This window comes from Emys orbicularis, chromosome 4 (genome assembly GCF_028017835.1).
Source record: "Emys orbicularis isolate rEmyOrb1 chromosome 4, rEmyOrb1.hap1, whole genome shotgun sequence".
Classification (NCBI taxonomy): Eukaryota; Metazoa; Chordata; order Testudines; family Emydidae; genus Emys; species Emys orbicularis.
The window spans coordinates 130,813,746-130,836,212 of NC_088686.1; the positions used below are offsets into that span (position 1 = coordinate 130,813,746).

Genomic DNA, 22,467 nt, shown 5'->3' on the forward strand with positions numbered 1-22,467 from the left:
CTTGGAAAGGAAACGGGCTTCACCCCCTGGCCATCTCACTGCTGGCACAGATGAGCTACCCCCTCCCCCCGTGAGAGCTGTGGGTGGCCCCTGTGCCCCATCCAGGCAAGATCCCAAAGCCAACAGAGTCCAGGCTGCTGCATGGCACACGCTGCCCCATCCCCTGTGGAGTCAGAGACTAGCAGGGACAGGCTGGCTCCGGACCCAACCCCCAGAACCTCCGGGCTTGAACAAACTGGGGCCCTGCTCCAGCCGTGCTATGTGGGGCATAAGGGCACCACCCCGTGGCCAGCGGGGGGGGGGGGGGAAGCGCCCTCTCTTCATCTGACCCACTCCGGTTTTGCAATGAGCTTCACCCTGCTTTGGCAGATGGGGAAGGGATTTTTAACAGGTCACGTGGCGGATCAATGGCAGAGCTGGGAACGGAGCCCAGGAGTTCTCAATCCCCCGAGAACAGGGAGAGAACCCAGGAATCCTGGCTCCCTGGCCAGGAGACAATCCTGTCTCAAACCAGTTCTAGGCTTTGCCCCAGCAACAGCCAATGGGGCTGTGAGCAGAGTTCAGAGGGAGGTTCTAGAGCGCTGAGCACATGAGAATCGACACCCCTGAGGAAAGAGCCCAGGTGGAAGAACCCATCATGGAGAGGGTTGATAGCCCCAAAGCAGCATCCCAGCCAGGATCTCTAAGCACCTCCCCTCCTCCCAGCAGGGTTGGATTACAGGTGGGGACACTGAGGCAACGGGAGGGGAAAGGGCTAGCCCAGGGTCACACGGCACATTTGTGGCATGGTTGGAATGGATTTTTTGAGGGGCGCTGAGCACCCACTACTCCAGCTGATGGTGCTCAGGGTGTCAGAGTCAGGCCCACGGTGTCTCAAATAGGCACCCAAAGGCCAGTGGGGAGATGCTCCTCTGCCAGCCTGGCCCTTTTGATGTGCAGGGAATGGGGGAAGGAGAGTTGTCCTGGCACAGACACTGCCTTGGGCTAGCGTAATTGGTTCTATGTGGCTTGTGTTGCAAACCCAGGCATGCTGGGGGCAGAGCCAGGGCCTTAGCACACCCCATTAGGGGAACTCTGGGTTGTGGCATAGCTGGCAAGCAGCCCTTTGGGAGGTTGCAGTGAGTTAGAGCAACCCCAAGGCTGCTCTAATATATCTGGGAGGCTGCACAGGCCTCAGCAGCAGCCACAGGATCCTCGGTGCCAAGAGGCTGCACCCCAGGTGTTTACTCTTTGCAGATGGGGAAACCGAGACACAAGACAGGGATAACAATCCTGACCAGCCTCGCCATGGGTGCTGGGAGGCTGAAGCCACATTTGTCAAGTGCATTGAGATGTCTGAACTGAAGGTGCGAGAGAAGACCAAAAAAAAAAAAAAAAGCATCATAGCCTGGACCCTCCAAGCATCCACCGGCTCCAACAGCTGGCCTGCCCTGCCTCTTGCAGCTAGGCCAGACACAGCGCAAGATATCATCACTACCCGCCCTGCCCTCGAGGCAGAATAGAGCATGCAGCTGCCCCCATTCAGTGAAAGCACCGTACGCTATCCGCTTAAACACCCAGCACTGCATTTCAAGACGATGGCTCAGACCTTAAGGCACTGGAGACCAGAGGCAGAAAGGGACTTCCACAGCCGGATACGGCATGCCAGGGCCATGCGGGGAAGCAGAGAGAAGGAAAGAGGGACACACAGCGAGCAAGAGCAGCACCAGGACAGAGTCCCAATAGATTTAGCAAAGAAGCAAGGCCCAGAGTTTGGCCAGCACGGATTCAGCATGCAGGGCAGGGGGAGGGAAATGCGAGAAGCAGGAGAGTTCTAATCAATAGAAAGTTGTATGTACCTCAGCACCTCCGAGACAGAGGAATCGCTGTCATCAGACCTAGGGACGGAAAATTAGCAGGATTACGGGAGAAAAAATCCCGGATGAGAGAGGCAGCAGCGGAGTCAGAGAGTGGAGTGTTGTTATTGCATCCAAGCTAGCGGGGTAGAGAGGGAGGAGCGGACACAGAAAACCAGAGAGGAAAGGGGCAGAGGAGCAGGAAGGGACACGTGGCTCGGACACAAGATCTTTCAGGCTGGACTGGAGTCATTCAGCCAGAAGGGACTGTTACAATCACCCAGTCTGACCAGTACAGTGCAGGCCTGAGGCCTCGCCCGGGGATTCCTGCATCCAGTCTTCATTTAATCTTCCCATGGTCCCCCCGTCTCATCACTGCCACCAGCCATCCAACCTAGCCCCTCAGGTTCCGCACTCCTGGTTTTGGGGTACGGCTGGGGCGTTCTGACACGGTCCGGCTCTGCGCTATCGTGCGGTCTGCTAGCAGGTGGGATGGGGACCAGGGGCTGTTCCCGAGTTGCAGGCAGCGCCATGGGCTCCCGCCGGTTAGAACATCGCTGCCAAACTGGGATTCTGCAGGGAGGCAGATGGGAGGTGGTTGCTACCAGCTCCCATAGGGCCAGGTCCTCAGGGGCTGTAATTCAAAGCCGCTCTGCTGCCCCCATGGCAGCTAGGCCAATTTGCACCCGTGCAGGGGCTGGCCCGTGACGGTCAAAGGCAGTCCTAAGGTGGGCTCGTTCCTCCGTAGAAACCACAGGCTGCCACTGGAGAGCACCCCCACCCCACCTCCGAAGGGTCACAGCCCCTGGCACCAGGAGCAATCGGAGCACCTACGGGCCCCTGGCGGAAAGCTCGCCCCACCCAGAGCAGCCATGTCACCTCCTGAGGGGGACCGGGACCTGTGAGCAGCCGGCATCTCCCCACAGAGCACAGCGGGAGAGGGAGCAGGGCCCAGAAGGGGCAGGTGCAATGGCACAGCCAGTGCCCCACAGAACCGGGGTAGGGCCGACTGGGAAATGGCTTCCCCACCGCCTGGGGACCCCTGCCAAGCCCAGCGCCGATGAGCCCCACGCTTCGCTGGGGACGGGATGGTGGCTTAGTGTCCTCAGCTAGCAGCCCCCTGGACCCACCTCACCCGCTTTATAACTGCAGCCAAACCCACCCAGCAGCGTCCCTGCGGGTGAAATTCTCCTCTGCTGGCAGCCAGTGTGACAGCTGCCATCTTGGCCAACACACTGGGGCCTGAACCAGGGCCCTCCAGAGCTACCAGCAGGAGCTAAAGAGCCCAGGGCCGCTAGTGGGGCCTGTGACAGCCCCAGCCCCCCAGGGGATCCCCACGGGCCCAGCGGGGGACCAGGCACTGCCACGTGTATGCACACAACGCTAAAGGCCAGGGCACCGCTTCGGGCCTGTTCTGAGGGCTCTAGCAGTGCAATGTAACGACGAGCCTCCAGCTGGATCATCTACAGGGAGGGCATCTGCCACCCCAGGCTCTCAACAGCAGCTGCTTCTGCCTGAGCTAAAGGCCCAGGCTTGGCAGCTCAGGGGCAGCCCCGAGACAAGGTCTAGCCAGTAGAGGGGGGCCAAAGACCCCCCCCCCATATCAATGGGGTTATAGACAGGTCTGGCATAGGGCCCCTGCCCAGGGAGATGCTGCCCCATGTGAAGTTCTACTGCACCGGTATTGCAGCTCTCTGCCTTCGCCCTGGTCGCTTCACGAGCCCGGCAGGAGCCTGGGGCTGACTCCAGCTGGGACTGCCGGGCCCGAGGCAGAGCGGGGACGGTACCTGGGGACAGCCATGGGAGTCACCGTCTGCCATTCACTGCTCTTGGGGCTGGGCTCCCTGGAGCTTCACCCCCCTACCCGCTCCTTGCCCCGCGAGGCTCTTACTTGTCCAGCGCGGAGCCCTGGCTCTGGTTGCTGGTGAGGCGGGAGAAGACGTTGCGGTCATTGCGTGGCCTGGTGGGAGGGGATGAGGGAGGCGTGAAGCCAACGTCCGAAGTCCTGAGCCGGGGTGTTCAGAAAGAGACCCATGATCACAAGCCTGGTCCGGGGATCTACCCCCTGCCCCGCACCTCCACTCAGCACAGGGAGGCCTGCAGTGCCAGCCCATGGTGAAGTGATTATTCCCCTCTATTCGGCACTGGTGAAGTCACACCTGGAGTATTGCATCCAGTTTTGGGCCCCCCGCTACAGAAAGAATGTGGACATATTGGAGAGAGTCCAGCGGAGGGAAACAAAAATGATTAGGGAGCTGGGGTACATGACTTATGAGGAGAGGCTGAGGGAACTGGGCTTGTTTAGTCTGCAGAAGAGAAGAGTGAGGGGGGATTTGATAGCAGCCTTCAACTACCTGAAGGAGGGGGTTCCAAAAAGGATGGAGCTTGGCAAATGACAGAATGAGGAGCAATAGTCTCAAGTTGCAATGGGGGAGGTCTAGGTTGGATATTAGGAAAAACGATTTCACTAAGAGGGCGGTGAAGCACTGGAATGGGTTCCCTAGGGAGGTGGTGGAATCTCCTTCCTTAGGGGTTTTTAAGGTCCGGCTTGACAAAGCCCTGGCTGGGATGCTTTAGTTGGGGATTGGTCCTGCTTTGAGCAGGGGGTTGGACTAGATGACCTCCTGAGGTCCTTTCCAACCCTGATATTCTAGGATTCTATGGCACAGCTGGATCCAGCACCCAGCGTCGTGCCTGGGCACAGCCGAGTGCAGAGGCCGGTCCCCGATGGGGAGCTAGGCCCACGTGCTCTCCAGCCTCTCCCCACTCACCTGGCAGGCTGCCCCCGGTCATAGGATTTCCTGCGGGTCAGAGGCGAGGTGTCCGAGCCACGGGACTGCCTAGGGCTGGAACAGAGCAAGACCAGATCAGCAATCGCCCCTCCTTGGGGCCAGGGCCCTTCAGCACTGAACAGGCCTACCCCAGAGCAAGCGAGCCGAGAGCCCTGGGGCAGCGCACAGATCCACCTCCCGAGCCAGGGGTCCAGCGGGCTGGATCAGGCCCCGGCAGGGCCCAAGGCCAGGCCAGCGGCCCCGGCTAAGGGTTTGCGCTGTGAGCGCAGGTCCTGTTGGCTTCATCACCGAGACTGCTGCCGGAGAAGGCAGCTCCGTGCCTTCGATAAGAGGGCTGTGGAGACTGGACGCCCAACTCTGTCCGACAGCAGAACCCGGTTTGTGCCCGCCTTCCCCAGGCCCCATCCCCCCGACGGGCAGTTTGTGGACACTGGCAATCCAAGATGGCAGAGCAAGCTGGCCCCACCACTGCATGCTGGGACAGGCTGGGTCGACCGAGAGGAGTCCAGACTCAAGGCTCCAAGGGCAGAATACGATGGCCCAGCCCACCTCTTCCCCCAAGGGCCTGTAAGCACGTGGGGCCCACGCTTGCCAGGGCTTACAAGGTGCTGCCGCGGGTGGGCAGGCTGATGGTGCGGGAGACCTTATCCTTGTAGTAGGAATCCCGGATGGAAAAGCCGATCCCGTCTTCCTTGATCTCCATGAGGGACACCAAGGACTTGGTGATGTTCTTGGTGGAGATGTCCAGCGTGGGTCCCAGGCACTCGGCCGACACAGCCTTCATCTGGCCTGACAGCTTGGGTTCCCCCTATGGCGTGGCACAGGGAGGGGAGAGCTGAGAGGCGAGGAGTTCACTGCCCCGAGGGTAGCACGTGGAGCGAGTCTGAGACGCTGGCGCCCCTTGGCCATTCAGTTCCAAGAAGCCTCTGAGGCCAAGCACCCAGCAGTGGCAGATCTAGAGAAACCTTTCAGTTGGGCCCCGGTTGCCAGCATTAACGTTTCATGAGCTCATTAATGAGGGCAACAGGAAGTACCCCCTGTGCAAGGCTGAAACGTGTATGGCCCAGAGTTCCGGAGCAGCTCTCCCAGGAGGATTCGGCACATGGAGGGACTGGTCCAGTCAATTAGCTGCTGGGAAGGGCGCACAGCACCAGGGTGTCACATGGGTTTTATTTGCTCCCAGAGGAGGGCTAGACAGCACCAGGGCACCTTGCCTGGATTCAGGGAAGCCCAGTACAGCTCAATGATGTGGCATTTGGGGGTTTAAAGTGGGCTCTACGACTCAAGGAGCCATTTATAGGGCCAAAGTAACACGCCAGGCACGGCCGTCACCAGGAGACCAGACCCCGGGCTATTTCAGTTCCAGACCCAAGACATTCCGCCCATGGAGAAGACTCCCGCCAAGGGCCACCGCCCAGCCGTGAGCACAAAGGGAGAGGGGGTACAATGGACCAAAGACCCCACATCTGGACGTTAAATGGCCCTGTCTGTGGCTGTGAACTGACCTTGAACTTGAAGTCGTCCTGGCTGGCCGAGCCCTTCATGGTGAAAGACTGGGAGAAGCTGTAGGAAACAAAGGGTTAAATGGCCGATCCCCTTTAAGGCTTAACTTAAAGCTAAAGGAAGAAACCACTGCCCATCACCTCCACCCCATAACACCCTATCACCAGCCCGGCTACGGTTCCTCCTCCCATTCCCCGAGGTACAGCCCATCCCCCGGTCCCTTTCGGGGCCCTCTTCCCTCCCAGTTCCATCTTGCCCCTGGCCCTCAAGAGGAACGATTACTGGGACAGTTCTGTACAGCCCCTGCACGCCTGGGTTTGAGCATGGCCAGTCATCGCGTGTGGGTAGCCTGTGCACCGTCGGGTCACACGTAGGAGCTCTGAGGGGCTGGAGCATGCTCGGTGCAGACAGAACCTGGAGAATTTAGCTGCCAAGTTCTAACGGGTCTACCTTGCCAATGAGTGCCACAGAGATGCGCCCCCCTCCCTCCATAGATCCCGCCGCTCAGGGGCGCACGAGGCTGGGACACTGCATGCTCCCTGGTGCGCTTACCTCCCCTCCGAGGCCAGGCTGAACTCCGAGATCTCCTCGTCCGTGCTGGCGTAGCCGTTCTCTGCACAAGGAACAGCCGACAAGGGTGCGTCAACGCGACAGAGGGTGGGAGGGCACCGCACTGGGCCGGTCCGATCAGAGCCAGCCAGCAGGCGGTCGCCAATCAGCGTGTGGCCCTTTAGGTCCTTGGGACCCCCCCAGACCACTGCTATCGTATCATTAACTCTTTGCCACCAAAGCGCCATCAGTGCATCCTCACGGCTGGACAGGCTGTGACCATGTGGGCTGATACGTCTGGATGAAGTGGGCCTATCACTCCTGCCCACAGGGTCAGAGCAATGCCAAGAGCCCTGGGGTGGGCTCCATCTGTCCCAATGGGCAGACGTGCCATCTGTAGGGGCAGGGAAACACCCCAAGCCTTCCCAGCTGCTGCCAGCCCCAGGCCCCACTGCCGGCTGCTTTGCCAGCCAATGCCCAGTACTCACGGGGGTCCCCAGGAGGGAAGAGCCCAGCACCCACCTTGCTGCACGTTGTGGATGAGCGCCTGCAGCTCGGGGTGGGACTCTGCTTTCTCCCGCAGGGCATCCAGGATCACATGGTTCTGGGAGGAGCCGGTCACATCCGTTTGTCTCAGGCGCCCTTCCAGCAGGCGAATCTGGGCTTCTTTCTGAGCCACCTGCAGCCCCTGTTTGGCGGGAGCAGGAGGTTACCTTCCGTCCAGCACACAGGACGGGCCAGTGGGTGGGATGGGGAATCAGCTCCTGGCTTCAATCCCTGTCCCTGGGCACAGATGCAAGTTCCACACCAGCCTCACTCAGCTGCTGCTTGTAACCCATTCCCCGCCCTGGGTCCAACAGCACACAGGCCAGGCCAGCCTCTCAGTCTCCCTCACCCACGCACAAAGGATGCCCCAGGCGCAGCCAAATAGCCCTGGCTCCAAACCTGACCTGCAGCAATTGTGATCCCACCCCAACAGGGGGCCTCCTGGGATCCCATGTTCTGCGACCCGCCCCCCAGAGCTGCACCCCCACTGGAAGGCCCTTTGCCTGACCTTATCGATGGAAGCCTTGAGGAAGTTGTCCAGCAGGAGGCGTGCCTCGGCCAAGGAGCAGGAGCTGATGACCACGGAGGTGTCGGTGGAGTCCAGCTCCTCCTACGGTGCAGGAGAGGCCCCGAGGGAGGGGAATTAGAACGGCGCTGAGGGCGGTGAAGGGCAGAAAGCAGAGGGCCAGCAGAGACACCAGCGCCACGGAACAGGGGGGGTTTCCTTGACTGGCTGACGCCGGCAGGGACACAGGTGCTCTGCGAGCAGGCGGCGGGGAAGACGACTTGCATGCCAATACTGTGCATGAGCACTCGCACTGGATGTGTGCCTGGAACCAGGCCCCTGATTGGGCCATCTATGGGGCCTGAACCACACACCTGCGGATCTAAAGAAGAGGAGCTTCTACCGCCTGGATGGCAGGAGCTGCTCGCTAGCCAGGTGACCAGAGCAGACCAAGGGCAGGTTTACACTGGGAACTTATACCAGCATAGCTATGTCTCTCCAGGGTGTGAAAATCCTGCCCCCTGCCCCCCGATCCCGGAGAGTGTAGCTCTGCCGACCGAACTAAACAGCCACCTCCTTGGGAGGTGGATTACCTACTCCGACGGGGAGCGTCTACACCTAAAGCCTTGCAGCTGTAGCAGATTAAGCGTAGACATATACTAAAAACTTGTTTACGACCTCCAGCTGCTAGGAGGGGAGCAGAGAGCTACACTGTGCTGAACCTGGGTCAGACCCCACATGTCATTAACGGTGCGTCCACACAGCAAAGAAAAACCCACAGCAGCGAGCCTCTGGCCAAAGGATTCGGGCTTGCACTACGGGGCTAAAAGTAGCAGTGTAGACATTCCCGCTCATGGGCTCCGAGACCCTCCAGAGCCCAGGCTCCAGCCCTTGTGCGAATGTCTACACTCTTCGTTTTAGCCCCGTAGCCCTGCGAGCCCAAGGCAATGGATCCAGGCTGTGAGACTTGTGCTGTGGGGTTTTCCTTGCAGCACAGACACCCGACAGGTGCCAGGGAGAAAGGCCTCATTATTAGGCTATTCTTTCTCTGTGGAAATATTTGATTAAACAAAAATTTCCTTTTTGGTCAAAATCCCACCCTCCCTTTACAAACATTTGACATCAGAAAAGAGACTCAATGTTTGACAATAGCTTTCAGCACAAGTTCGCGGTTTCAGAATAGGGAAACTCTTTCCCAAGACCCCCAATTTTTTTGCCTTAAACCATCAAAACTGATTTTCAAAAACCACAAAAATTCCAGTTTCTCAGGGGGTGGGGCGGGGGGGTGGGGGAAGAGGAGAAACTGATTTTTTCTTCCCCCTGGGAAATTTCAAAAGAAAAACTAAAAGGGTTTGAGATTTCCTACAAAAGCAAACAGCATCTTCAACCCTCTCTCGTGGCTACACCTGGAGTTGGCTCTGAATACCGGGCTGCCCCCCGTGCTTGGCTTCGGTCTAGGCTACAGGAACGCCACTGTGGAACTGGGCTGGGTCGAGGCAGTTTCTCACAGGAGGTTGTGTTGCCGTATACGCAGGGAATGGAGAAAGCCCAAGTTCTAAGCATGTTTGGCGGCGACCCAGGCTGGAGCCTGGTGCTGACATGGGTTTTTCTGTGCACACAGAGAGGATTGAGCATGGCTAGACCACGCCTTGCCCGCAGCACTGGGTACACCATGGGTACATTTGTCCCATGGTACGGACAGGGCTTCCACTGACTCCAGCATGTGCAGAACTCCCATCAGGGCTGTTGGGCCTAGCAGCTGGTGGTGGACATCATGCTCTCCGCAGCCGTCCCTTCCACAAACAAACCATCCAGCACCGATGGAGACCCTGGCGGACCAACATATTAGGGGCCTCCTAAATCCTGGCCCCGGCCTTGCAGACCGTGCAGCTGAAGAGGGCTGATTCTTGGCCTCTGCTGGTCCAAGCCAAGCCTGGCGCCCACGGGCCTACGGCAGCCTATCGCACCAGCCCCGTGAGTGCTCAGGCACCTGCTGAACTGGGCCTTATACAGCCGTCATCAGCAAACAAGCAGAGAAAGCAGCCAGACTGCAACAGCTGCTCTGTGACGTTTCTGTAGGGAGGGGGCGAGCTCTGGGGGCTAAGAGCAGGGAGCCAGCTCGGCCCTGACTCCCTGCGTGACCCACGACAGAACGTTTCAGCCCAGAAGTTGGAGCTTAGAAAGCAAGAGGACCCTGCAAACCTGCCTCCTGCACCCCTTATGCTTAAACTGCCTAGAGGAAGAGTCCAGCCAGCCAGCCTCCTGCTCACGCCCAGCCCCCACCCCAACTATCAACCAGCCCCCAGAGCACCCCCTTTCCCTTACAGCACACAATGCCCTGGGGTGATCTCCCCCGCTCCCCCTCCCGTGAGACCAACTCCCCATATACAGACCCCCTGCACCTTGCCCCCGCCCGCAGGCCCCCTCCCCCGGCACCTTGGTCTCCTCCAGCTGCATGATGGTGGCCTGGCAGTCGGCGATACTGTCGTTGATGTAGTCGATGTTGGCTGTCAGCACCTCGATCTCCTCGTTCAGCTCCTGCAGGCCCTTCTGCTCCTCTGGGCTCTCCGCCTGCAGCTTTCCCCTCTTCCCCTGCAGTGCCTCCTGCAGCAGCGCCAGCTCCTCGCGTTTCTGGGGGGCGGGTGGGAAGGAAACGCCTCAGCCGGCGCCGTCCAGGTGCCAGCAGCCTCCCAGCACTCCTGGCCCTCGGTCATGCTCAGGCCATCCAATCCCCACCAGGGCACTGCCCCCCACACCTCACCTTGATCAGCCGCTCCATGTCTGCCTCCAGGTTGACGATGGTCATCCTCTGCATGACGACGTCAAAGATGCGCCGCTCCAGCGACTGCCACTTGAGCCGGGCCGCCTTGCTGAAGGTCTGGCTCATCCCCTTCTTTGGGAACTTCTTCCTGCAGTGGGATGGGACATGGTCAGGGGGCTTCCACCGGGCAGGCGCTCGGCCATCACGCCCGCTAGTGCTCAGGACAGAGGGGCATTTACACATCAGGTCTGCCTCCAGCCAATGTGGAGAGTCTCACGTGTCAAACCACATGGCAGAGTCGCCCACGATGATAGAGCGATCGTTTCCCGTGTTCCCACAGAACTCCGCTCCCATCTAACACCCAGGAGCCCGGGGCCTGAGGGCCAAGCACGGAACGAGGCCGCGGGGGACACGGATTCGGAAGCACTGGTCTGACCTGACGGGCCGAGCCCCATTCACGGAGGGCGAAGGGTCTCCCAGGAAGTGGTCGATTTTCCGGTTCCACTGGCGCACGATGCTGGAGACCGAGCGAGAGCCGGACTCCGGTTCCGAGGAGGTGGTGCTGGCGGACACCTCCGCACCCGAGTCCAGCATGGCGGGCTTCTGACTCAGCCTCCCAGAGACCCGGTCCGACATGGGCTTGGCCAGGCGGCGCAGAGCAGAGACCTGGGTGAGAGCAGTGCCTGAGGGCTGGGCCTCCTGGGAACACCCGCAGGGGGCATCGCCCCCCAGCCACCCCAGTGGCAGAGCGACTCCAACGCTTCTCAGGTGGCAAAGTGAGCCCGGGAGCAGCTGAGCACCTTTCAAGAGAGCTGAGCCTATCTGGGCTGGGTGAAGGTCCGGTACCCTTGGATAGCAGTTTCCCAGAATGCATCAGGAGGGGCTGGGAAGGGGCTGGGATCGAAGCACCGTCCCGTCCCGCGAGCTGTACGGGTGCTGGGGCAGGAGGCAGCCTGGACGAGTCACGTGACCAACTCGGCTGCCAGGACCCAGCTCCAGGAAGGAGGGAGGGGGACACAGCCTGTTGTGCACAGTCACACATGGCACGCAGAGAATTCCTTCTTCCTGACCCCAGAAGATCAGCTGCCCCCGGAGGCAGGCGTTTCCTCCCCCGCAATCACTGTCATCTGCCTGGTTACTCCTAGCCATAAAACCACCAGGCTCTGTGGGAAATCCACCCCACCCAGGGCCAGCACCTTGGGAACAACCCAGCATTGGCGGAGCACGACCCACTGGGACAGCAGAGGGGACTATTCTGTCTGGAGAGGCCCCAGGGCCCTGCCCTGCCAACGGCCCAATCCAGGAGCTAGGCCTCAGCGCCCACCCAGTCACGGCCCCGCGAGCGGCTCTCCAGACCCCCGCAGGTGCAGGGGCTGGAACTCACCTCCTGGGTTTTCCTTCGCAGCACGATTTCCTGCTGCCGCTTCTGAGACTCCAGAGCCCGGATCTGAAACTGCGCGGGAGAGAAGCCAAGCCTCAGTCGAGTCCTGAGCGGGCGTGAGCCGCTAAAGAGGAACCCAGGGTCTGGGGTAGAACCCATGGCAGCAATGGGGGAAGGGGAGGGGACCCAGGGCTCCCCCACCCCCTTGCCTGAGGCCAGCACGTGGGATGTTCTCAGTGCAGGCCATGGGCCAGATTTTGATCTCACCCAGCAGCGGTGTAAAACCTGGATTTATTCTGCTGTAACCGATGGCAGCACTGTGGCATTTGTACCTGCCCTGAGCAGCAACCAGAGATGCAGGAGGAAGCAATCACCTCCTCTGACCTGGGGAAGGCGGAACCTGCCACCCCACCAGGTGCTGATCTCAAGGGATGGACAGACATATGGACATGTGGTTGGGGGAGGGGACATGCTGCGCCTTCAGCAGGGGGAGGAGTCCCCAGACAGACAGTGGGGTGGCTGGTTTCCGCACAGGGTTCCCAGCACACAGCTCCCCAACCAGGCAGGGTTTTACGCTGTTCTATGCTGCCGGCCCCATTCCTGGCTTCACAGGACCTGCAGGCCTTGGCCGGCCAGTGGCCCAACACAGGCTCTGAAAGGAGCGGGCCTGGATGCCAAGCCGGGCACTGATTCCAGCGGCCGGGCACCCGGAAGAGCTCTAACACACTGTCGAGCAGAGGTAGGGCAGGACTGAACGTGGAATGTTCTTGATGCAGGCGACGGCTGGATTCACATCGCAGCAGCAGCAGTGTAAATCTGGAGCGACTCCGCTAATGTCAATGCAGTTACTCCAGATTTACAACGAGCGTAATAGAGAGAGGAATCTGGTCCTCTGTTGGTGCAGCGCTTGCTCCAGATTTCCCATCGCCTTGCTCAGCCATCCCTGCGGCTCAGCCCCAGCTTTGCAGGGCTCCCCTGCTGCCCCATATCCCGAATGGCCCCACTCCCTGTCTCAGCCCTGCCCCGTCACAGGGGCTCCCCTGCCCCTGCCCCACCCTGCGTCAGGGGCTCTGGGTGCAGGCTGCCTCACCCAGGTAACTGCTCACCTGTGCACAGGGGAGGGGACCTGACACATCATGCATCAGCGAGGGCTCTCCAGCACCCTCCCCATCTGGTCCCAAGGAGCCTGGCTTGGGGCATCTCCCCAGGAAAGGCCCAGACCCCTTGGAGAACCCGCACTCCCCGCTGCACCCTGGCCAGCTGGTGTGGGAGCTCAGAGCCGAGTGAGGGGCGCAGGTCCCAGCCAGAGCTGCCCTATCTGCAGAGCCCTGGCGAGGAGCTGGGTTCTCACCTCCTGCCTGCGCTGCTCCTTCTTCAGCTGGGCGATCTCCCGATTCCGCTTGGTCTCCACCAGCCGCCTCCGCTGCTGCTCCTCCCGCATCTGCTTCATCAGTGCCACCTGCGGGCCCCCCGACAGCCACACCCAGCATAAGGAGTGTGCACAAGGGGCTGTGCCCATCCACCGCCCCTCCCCAGTTTGAAGAGCTAGCACAAGCGGGCCATGCCCCTCCAGCCCCCTCCTCCTCTGCCCAGCCAGGTACCTTCGCCTTCTTCATCTCTGCCACCTCAGCCTGCAGCTTCTTGAGCTCCCGCTCATAGCGCGACTGGTTCTTGAGCAGGCGAGCGTGTTCCTTCTGGGCTGCCTGCAGCTTCTGCAGGTCCCGATTCATCTCCTTCAGCCGCTTCTCGTAGTCCGCCTTGATCTTGTTGGCCTTCTCCTCCGTGTAGCATTCCATGGTGCCTGAAGGGGGTGGCGCAGAGACGCTCAGAGTGCCAGGCTAGGCCGAGCCCATCACGCTGCATCCCACCCAGCTGCCCCCTGGACCCACCAGGCCCCCAGGGAAAGCACCCTCAGTGGGGGGCACTTTAGATTAACTCTTGGCCTCCAGGGACAAGTCTGCCTGGTCCAGCAGCTCAAGAGATGTTCAATGGCCGAGTAGCCCAGACCAGTCATTGCCTGCAAGCCAGAACCATGGGCCTATTTTAGACCAATAACCCCGGCAGCAGAGCAGTGCCAGGCGTGTGCCAGGGACCGCACCGCTCCAGGGACTGGGTGCACACTGTTCTCCTCCAGGCAGCCATTGCTGTTCAGCCCAGAGGGGGATGCTGCTGAAATGAGTTTGGTGGGACTCAGCTGGGGGCAGGTGTCTCAATCACTAAAGTCTCAGTTATAGCATCAGCTGCCCCACTCGGGGAAGATGCCCAGGACTGAAAAGCCCTGGAGATGGAGCTCTCTGCATGGGCAGGCTACGCTGCTGCTCCTGCATTGGAGAGCCACAGTTTCCTCGCTGGGAGGAAGTCGGGAGCAGCTGGGAGCTTGGCCACAGATGCCAGGTGGCTTTGCCTCTTTGCCTGGCCCTGTCTCCCTGACGCGTGTCAGAGCTTGGAGCTCCTCCGAGGGAAGGGACTTTCCCTGGGCCCTACTCCCACTGTCTCCCCACAGCCAGCGGGCTGCACAGCTGGGAGGTCACGGGGTCACCAGGCCCAGCCCTGATCAAGAGGCGGGACAAGTGGCACACAGCTGAGGAGAAGGATCGATCCCAGGAGCTGGGAAGCCAGACACTGAGCAGCCAGCGGGAATCTCTGGGGACCGCAAGAGGGGCATGGAATGCAGGGGGCAGCGGCCCAGTTTGGGCCTCATTGGGCGCCGGGAGAACCCCAGGGTTTCTCCTGCCAGCGCTGGCTCAGAGGACCCGTGCGGTGGGATGAGCCGGGGGGGTGGAGGGGGCACTGCCCGTACTGAGGTTCTGCAGCACCCGGTCCCTCTCCAGCTGGGTGTCGCGGATCTTGTTCTGCAGCAGGATTAGCTTCTCCTCGTACTGGTGCTTGAGGGTCTGCAAGCGCCGCTGGCTGTTCTCCAGCTCGTCAATCAGCTTCTGCTTGATCTCGATCTCGCAGGTCAGGTCGGCCAGATCAGCCTGGAAATTCACCACTAGAGGTGGGGGGAGAGTCAGTCAGCCAGGCAGCCCCGGGGAGGTCAGGAGGAGAGAGCCAGGCAGCCCTGGGCCGGCCTGGAGAGGGGAGGGGCAGTGCCTGGCTCACGGGTCCCCTATGGACTCTGGCGTTGCAGAGGAAAGGAGGCAGATGAGGCAGGACTCAGAGGGGATGGCATCTCGCTCCTGCGGTCTTAGCCTTGCCCGGGTACCCGGAGGCGAATGCGGGGGGCTGAGGAGGAAGGGACAGAGCTTGGCAGCCAGGCCTGTGCCACTGAGCACCAGCTGAGCCGGACCACCTTACCACCCTGACTGGCACCTCGTGCACCTCCAGCCAAGACCTGCCCAGCTCACCCTACAGGCCCACTGCAGCCGCCTACCACCTCCCCAAAAGGGGCACAGCCCTGAGTCACTGCAGATATCCCCGGTCCCAGCCTGAGCACAGAGCTGGGCGCCGTGCCCTCCGAGTTACCCTTCTCCTCCACATCGGAGTCCGAGTCCACCAGGCTCTCCTCGCTGCCCGAATCCTCGTCCTCATCCTCACAGCCACTCTCCTCCCGCTCCTCCTCCTCCTGGGAAACAAGCGCAGGGTTAGGGCAGAGATCAGGAGCCTTCGGCCCCTCTCCTATCGTCGCAGGGGCTCAGGCCTCTCCCCATCCGCCACCCCCAGATGTGGGGGAATTAAAGCGATTGCCTCGGAAACCAGTGCCAGGCAGAGGCAGGAGAGAGGACGTTTGACCCGGGGCCAGGGGCAGGGCTGATCCCTGTGTGCAAAGGGAGTGGGCCATGTCTGGGGAGCTCCCCCCACCCTCCCTGCTGAGATGGCAGCTGAAAATGAAGGGCCTGATGAGAACCTCCGGGACGGCTGGGGCAGAGGGGACACGGTTCACGGGACAAAGCCCAGCTGCATGGAAAGGCCTGTGGCTAGTTGCCCTGCCCCACCTGTTGCCAGGGTGTCAGATGGCACAGGGCACTGCCAGGGGGCAGAGGGGACTGTCTTACCCGCCATCCTCAGCCATGCCCTGCCCCCATTCTCCACACCTAGGCGGGGCCAAACAGCAGCAGACTGGCTGCCCTATGGGGGGGTGGTCATGGACCCTGCCCCTGCCCCCCGGATCCCCTGCGACTCCCACAGACAGGCTGGGATTTGCCCCACCTCCCAGGGTGCGGCAGGACACAGCTGCCCCAAGCGCCGGCGAGGCACAGAGAAGGCCGCTGGCATTCTGGCTAGCAACCGGGCTCCCACCCCCCACTCCACGGGGGAAGCCTCCCTCACCTCCTCGTTCTCGTCCGTCTCCTCCCCGTTCTCCTGCTGCAGCTTTGGCCTCTTCTTAAAGGCCTCCTTCTCCGGGCTGCCAGGAAGAGACAGGATGAACCCCGGTGACAGGGGAGCCCTGGCACACGGTCCCCTTAGACCATACATCCCCAACACCCTCCATCTCAGAGCCCTTCAGGAACCCAGCTTCACTGCCCTCCAGAGAGACGGGCCAGGCAGTGTTACCAGATGGGGAGACTGAGGCACAAGGAGGGGAAGGGACTCACCCAAGGTCATGTGGCACGTCAGAGACAGAGCTGAGAAAAGAACCCAGGAGTCCTGATTCTCTGCTGTATGGCTTTGGCTTCCCAGGGATGGGGCAGGACAATGTCTGGACCAGCAGGGCTGATGGGGGCTGGAGGGTGCCAGGGCTGGAAGCCAAGGGAGAAGTGGGCATCCCAATAGCCATAATAATGAAGAGCCAGGGGTGGGAGCACCCAGAACAGCCCCCCCCCCCCCTCTGTCCCCAGCAAGGAGTTGGCCATCACCTCTTCCTCCGCTGCCTGGTCTCCTTCTTCAGCCGCTCCAGGTCCTGCTTGGCCCGCCGGAGGACTTCGGTGGCCTCTGCCTCCATGGAGACCACGGGGCTGCTGAGCGCCCCCAGGCCTGGGCCTGGAGACGAGCCCAGGGAGTACGGGGGCCTGGAGGAGACCCGCGACAGACTCCGGCGGAGCGACTCGTTCATGGCTTCGCTCTCCAAGAGCTTTGTCCTGGGGATCGGAGGGGCTTTTGGTTACGGAGATCTGCTGCCCTGGGCAGATGTCCAGACACCCCAGGGGAAAAGACACCCCCTCCCCCCAACCTCTAAGGAGGGGTGACCGGGAGAGTGTGTGTCTGGAACCTAAACTGCCCTCGCTCAGCTTGGTCAAAGGGGCTCATGGCTCTGCTCCCGGGGAGGGGGGCTGCAGAAGGACATCGCAGGGAAGGAAAGCTGGCATGGCCACCACTAACCATCTGCATGCCTCTTGTGGGAGCAAAGAGTCACAGCAGATGCCACTTCACGGATTTAGTGCCTTCCCTTAGATGGCAATGCAGCCCAGGCCTCGTCACAAAGGCCCCAGGGCTTCCCACCAGGCCTGAACGCTAACGGGAGAGAAGCAACCCTATGGCCGACAGCCAGTTCTCAACAGCCACGGTGATACGCTGACATGGCAGCCTAAGGGTTAATCTTCAGCAGCGGCTGCGCTAGACAGGGTGGGGCACCTCTGTTTTCTAGCATTACGGACAGGGGTCTGGATCCTCAGCGGGAGGGGGGTAAATCGGCATTGCTCCAGGGACCCCAGTGGGACAAAGCTGATTTTACACCAGCTGAGAATCTGGCCCAGAATGAGTGAGGGGATTCCTGTCTCCGGGGTTGTCAGTTTCTCCAGCACGGAATCCACATTTATGAGCAGCACTAGCTATCAGACTGCATTTCAATGTACCCCTGGGAGGCATTTAAGTCTGGATCAGCCAAGGCTCCAGAGAAAGCTTGGGAGCACAAGGGCCGGACAGGACGCCCTACAGGATGGAGACATTTCCATCTCGAATGTGGGGCTTTTATTTATATTTCAGCAGCACCGAGAGAGACGGGATCAAGGCCCTGTTGTGCCAGGTGCTGCACACACCCGTGAGACGGGCGCTGCCCCAAAGTGCCGACAATCTAAATGGTCGCATCAGACCAAAGGCAAGAGAGAGGGGAAGTGACTTGCCCAAGGTCATTGGCAGAGCTGCGATGCCAGCCTACTATTTGAACCCAGTGCCCGCGGCACCGGGAGCGGCAGAGCCAGAGAGGGAATCTGGGCCTCCAGAGCCCCAGGTCAGCAGCCCCCCCGCTAGCCCGCACTGCCTCTTTGCAGGTCCTCTCAAGCTGCACGCGATACGTGGCCCCCCCAGACGGGCGGAAGGAGAGAACGTGGCCCACGCCCACCTGAGCTCCTCGATCTCCCGGATGTAGTTCTGGATCAGGGCGCCGATGGCCTCGTTGCCATCACCTGGAGGGACAGAATTAGGATCACGGACTAGATCAGAAACTCCTAGCAGCTGGGCTGCCACTCAGCTGCCCTTGGACCTGAGCTCCGGGGTGGCTGTAATTTTCGTGGGACCGATCCGCATGCCCCACCTCGCATACACATCCTCCGGAGGTGCCCATCCTCACCTGCCTTGGCCAGTATCAAATTGGCCTCCTGGCTCATCAGGTGGGTGACCCGGCTGTTGATGGCATCAATGGCCTCCTGCATGGCCTTCACCCTCATGCGCAAGGTGGCATTCTCCTTCTGGAGCATGGCGTTCTCCTGGAACAAGTCACTGTAGCCCTCGGCGCCGTCCTCCCCGATCACACGTTTGCCCTGCGGGGAGAGGAGAAAGGGAGATGCAGAGAGGGCAAAGCCACAGCGTCCGTCAGCCCTGGCCGAACCCAGCCGGCCACGTGCTCAATGGCGCCGCACTGAGGAAGATGGGTAGGGTAACCCTACGTCCCGTTTCGGCTGGGACAAGTCCCTTTTTTAAGCCATGTCCCGGGCGTCCCGACTTTTTTTTTGGCAAAAGTGGGCATTTGTCTCCAAGGGCAAACGGGACAAACACCCAGTTTTGTCAAGAAAGTGGGGTGCAGAGGAACGTGGGGGGGAGGCCGGGATCCAGCAGGGGGCAGGCAGGGCTCGGGTGAGCAGCGACGCCAGCCCCAGCCTTTGGGAAATAGTCGACCTATCCCATATGTGCTTTGCTGCTCGCCCCAGCCCTGCCTACCCTCTGCACAGGGAGGGGGGCTCGCGTGAGTGGCTCAGGCCAGCCCCACATGGGGGGAGGGACTCAGGCGAGTGGCTCGAGGCAGCCCCGTGGGGGGCGGGGGAGGAGGAGGAGGGGCTCAGGCCAGCCCCACGGGGTGTTCTGGTTTCCCTGTGGGAAATATGGTCACCTTAAAGATGGGTCACAGCAAGAGGAGCAGGGAAAAGGTAGAGACTCAAAAAATGGCAGGCGTGCCCGTGGGAAGGCCGTGCTCGGGGGACGGCAGAAACAGGGAGCAGCTGACATGCTGTAAGTGCCTTTTACTCAGGTAAGGTTCTGATCTGAGCCCCATGATGGCAGGAGCTGAGCACCTCCCAGTTTAATGCATTTACCCTCATGCACCCCCAGTGGGCAGGGCAGTGCTCTGACCCCGGCTGGGCAGATGGGGATTGAGGCCCTGAGGCTAAGGGAGTTGCCCAAGGTCACACGGGGAGTCTGTGGCAGAGCAAGGAATTGAACGCAGGGCTCCCAAGTCCCAGGCCAGTGCCATGACCACTGGGCCATCCTTCCTCTCGGGCTGGGGAGATACAGGACTCAGCTCAATAGCAACCTCTGGCTGCTTAAGGGCTGGTGCTCATGGGAAACCAGTCCAGACAAGCTCAGCATGAAGCAGGATGTCTGATATGCCCACAGGACAGGGATATAAAGCAGGAGGTGCCTTCCCAGCTCCGAAAGATACCCTGAAGCCTTCTCCCTGTTCAGACATGACATACAGCCCTTTAACAGCCTACCTCGCCATAGTCCCTTGCATCCTACCCACAAACTACAGCACCATTGAAACACAGCCATCTGTGGAGCCCAGTGGAGTGGAGCCCAGTGGGGTGGAGCCCAGTGCCACAGCATACACCGCACCCAGGAGGGCATGGTGCTGGCCAAGGCCAGCAGAGGAGTAGCTGTACACACAGCATGGGGCCAGATCTGTGCAGGGGAGGCAGGAATACTTTCCCCATGCCATTCGAGGCTGTGTTGCTACAGCTGGGATTTGAACCTGTGACGGCGAGGAGTCCAGGTCATACCCAGGCTTTGTACATGCAAGTAGGTCTCCCTCTAGCAGCCAGCCCCAGCAACCACAACAGCCTGCCACAAACTCAGTTAGTGGAGTTACTCCATTAGCCCAAGCGGCAGGGGCCGGCGTGGAAGGTCCTGGGTTCGATCCTCGCTGGTGACCCGAGTGGGCCGTACACACACGAGGCTTCGCCTGCTCAGCCGCCCCTTACCGCCTTGTACTCCATGAGCTCCATCTGGAGGCGGGCGATCTCGGCCCGCAGGGCGCTGATCTGCTGGCTGGTTTTGTCCTGGTTCACCACCACCTTGTTCTTGATGTTGCGAGCCCGGTTGGCGTACTTGAGCGTGTTTAAGGTCTCCATGAAGTCCCGGTCAGAGGGGCTGATGCAGGCGATCATGATGGTTTGGCTAGGGAGGACGGAGAGCCAACGGGGTCAGCTGGAGCTGCCATCAAACAATGCAGCACCTGGGCCACGTCAGATCAGCCAATTCCAACGCTGGCACATGGGTGCCTATTGGCAGCTCCAGCCACAACCCCCTTTGGCCTTTATTTACTTTATAAACGGGGTGTGGGCCCCTTCCACCCTGGGCCGGCACAGGCTGGGAGTGTGGCTCAGGCAGCAGCCTGCTTTGCGCTGGCAAAGAGAACCCCGGGTGGCCTCCCCTGCTCATTACAAAGTGGTGTTCAGGGAGTCGCCACCCCGGGCAGCCCACGGCAGGGCATTCGGGGCATCACTGAGACAGGAAGGGGGAGGGATTAGAGCAATCCCGTGCTGGGAAACTCAGCTGCCAAGTCCCAGATCACGAAGGGCTCAGACGCATTTTGCAAGAGCTAATTCCACGAAAGCTGCCTAATTGCGTCTGGGGCCCGGGACCAAGAGAGCCGAGATAATTACCTTCGAAAAGTCACTATGGAGACTCCACCGGACCCTCAGCAACACGCCACCCCAGGAAACCCACACGGCACTTCAGGTCCATCCCTGAGCCCGACCGGCCCTCCTGTTACTCAGAAATCCCCCACCCGCCTCAGGCAACACTCCCAGGGTGCAGACCCAGCGAGGGCACAGCTCTTCCATTCTGGGTCACACACACCCAGCTGAAGCGGACACCCGCTGGGTGACCCCACGCCCTGGCTCAGGGTGCCTGTTACCTGTTCCCCCCAAGCGAGTCCTGGAGGAGCCGGGTCAGTTTGGAGTCTCGGTAGGGTACGTGCACCGCTTTCTTGCTCTGGTCTCCAAGGGCGCTTATGACGTTTCCCAACGCCAGCTGCCAACAAAAAACGGAAGGGACTGAGTTTTCCCCCCGTGCTGGGGAGGGCCCCTCCCTGTAGAAAACAAAGTTCAGGGTGATCAGAGCCACCTCTTTCCAGGGAGCGGGGGGCTCTGGACCAATGCACTAGCAGCCAGTCAGTGCAGCTATACCAGCCAGCCAGTGTGCAGCCCCTCTCCTGCCTCCACGTTATTCCTGAGCCCCCAGATCCAGGAATCTACCCCTACTGGGGACAGTGCTGGGTAGCGCAGCTAGTTGCCCCATCCCTCACCACCGAGTCCACCGCGCGACCCCTAGTGGTGACCCGTGGTGGCTCAGTCTGGGAGCTAGTGAGCCAGGCAGGGTCTGTCTGTGTCCAGCAGCCCCTTTATATCCACTGCAGCCTGTCCCAGTCTCCTCCACCCGCTAAGAGCCTACCAGGCCGCAGTTGATGGAGATGCCCTCCTTGGCTCTCTCGCCCGTAGCTCCCGTCCGCTTCAGCCTCTCCGAGCCAGCCAGGTCGACGAAGTGGAACTTGGCGGTGAGGGTCTCGTACTCGCTGGTGGCCTGGGATCCCTCTGGAAGGCCGGTCACCTGGCAAGCAGACAGGCTGCAGCGTCAGCGCCTCCCGCAGGGGAACGGGGCTTTATCCCTCTGCTATGATAGATCCCAACCCGCCCCCTCGCAGAGCAGCCCGCTGCGGCTCCGCTGTCAACCAGCACGTGGCAGGGAGACGTAGGAACTAGCCTGACAGCGGCTCACGCCTGCCGTGCTGTGGGGCGAAGGGCGCTCCCCTGTCCCTCTCGCGCAGTCTCACCAGGTCGGGCTGGGCACAGACTCGCATTTGGCACAGGTGGATGGTGAAGATGGCGTGGGAGCGGGAGCTCTGGACATTCATCTGGGTGCTGGCGGTTGTGCGGGACAGAGCTCCCTGCTTCAGGCACTGGATCAGCTGCAACAACAAGGAAAGGGTTCAAAGAAATGTCCACCCCAGCCTGCTGGGAGGTGGGGAGATGCCAGAGTGGGGAGGGCACCCTAGGTCAATGTGCCATAGTCACCCTGGGATGGGGGCAGCCGAGCCCCTGCATGGCATGCAGGCTCTCCTGCCGAGCCATCCAGGCCCGGGTGCCAGGGCCCCGCGCTGGGAGATCCCTGCCCAGTGGCCACAGGGAACAAGGGAGCAGGCACTGTAGGGAGACCCCGGAACAGCCCCGCTCACGAGTCACCAGGAAAGCCAAACCCCAGGCAAGAGGCCAGGGCGGAGGCTAACT

The 22,467-nt window shown here is 60.9% G+C and overlaps 1 protein-coding gene across 1 annotated transcript in view; it reads right to left on the bottom strand.

The window, feature by feature from the left end:
* Positions 1–22,467, bottom strand: part of LOC135877863 (kinesin-like protein KIF21B) — a 41,981-nt gene that overhangs the window by 9,746 nt on the left and 9,768 nt on the right. The window contains exons 5-28 of the mRNA XM_065403393.1: positions 22,014–22,148; positions 21,635–21,790; positions 21,099–21,214; positions 20,161–20,356; positions 18,318–18,507; positions 18,090–18,153; positions 16,669–16,890; positions 16,142–16,217; positions 15,338–15,437; positions 14,673–14,864; positions 13,474–13,673; positions 13,224–13,331; positions 11,876–11,944; positions 10,928–11,157; positions 10,492–10,639; positions 10,167–10,361; positions 7,734–7,835; positions 7,202–7,367; positions 6,683–6,743; positions 6,133–6,190; positions 5,230–5,435; positions 4,607–4,681; positions 3,727–3,840; positions 1,839–1,877 (exon numbers count right to left, since the gene is read on the bottom strand). Of these exons, the coding sequence (XP_065259465.1) occupies positions 1,839–1,877; positions 3,727–3,840; positions 4,607–4,681; positions 5,230–5,435; positions 6,133–6,190; positions 6,683–6,743; positions 7,202–7,367; positions 7,734–7,835; positions 10,167–10,361; positions 10,492–10,639; positions 10,928–11,157; positions 11,876–11,944; positions 13,224–13,331; positions 13,474–13,673; positions 14,673–14,864; positions 15,338–15,437; positions 16,142–16,217; positions 16,669–16,890; positions 18,090–18,153; positions 18,318–18,507; positions 20,161–20,356; positions 21,099–21,214; positions 21,635–21,790; positions 22,014–22,148 (3,218 nt within the window). The remainder of the gene's footprint in view (positions 1–1,838; positions 1,878–3,726; positions 3,841–4,606; positions 4,682–5,229; positions 5,436–6,132; positions 6,191–6,682; positions 6,744–7,201; positions 7,368–7,733; positions 7,836–10,166; positions 10,362–10,491; positions 10,640–10,927; positions 11,158–11,875; positions 11,945–13,223; positions 13,332–13,473; positions 13,674–14,672; positions 14,865–15,337; positions 15,438–16,141; positions 16,218–16,668; positions 16,891–18,089; positions 18,154–18,317; positions 18,508–20,160; positions 20,357–21,098; positions 21,215–21,634; positions 21,791–22,013; positions 22,149–22,467) is intronic.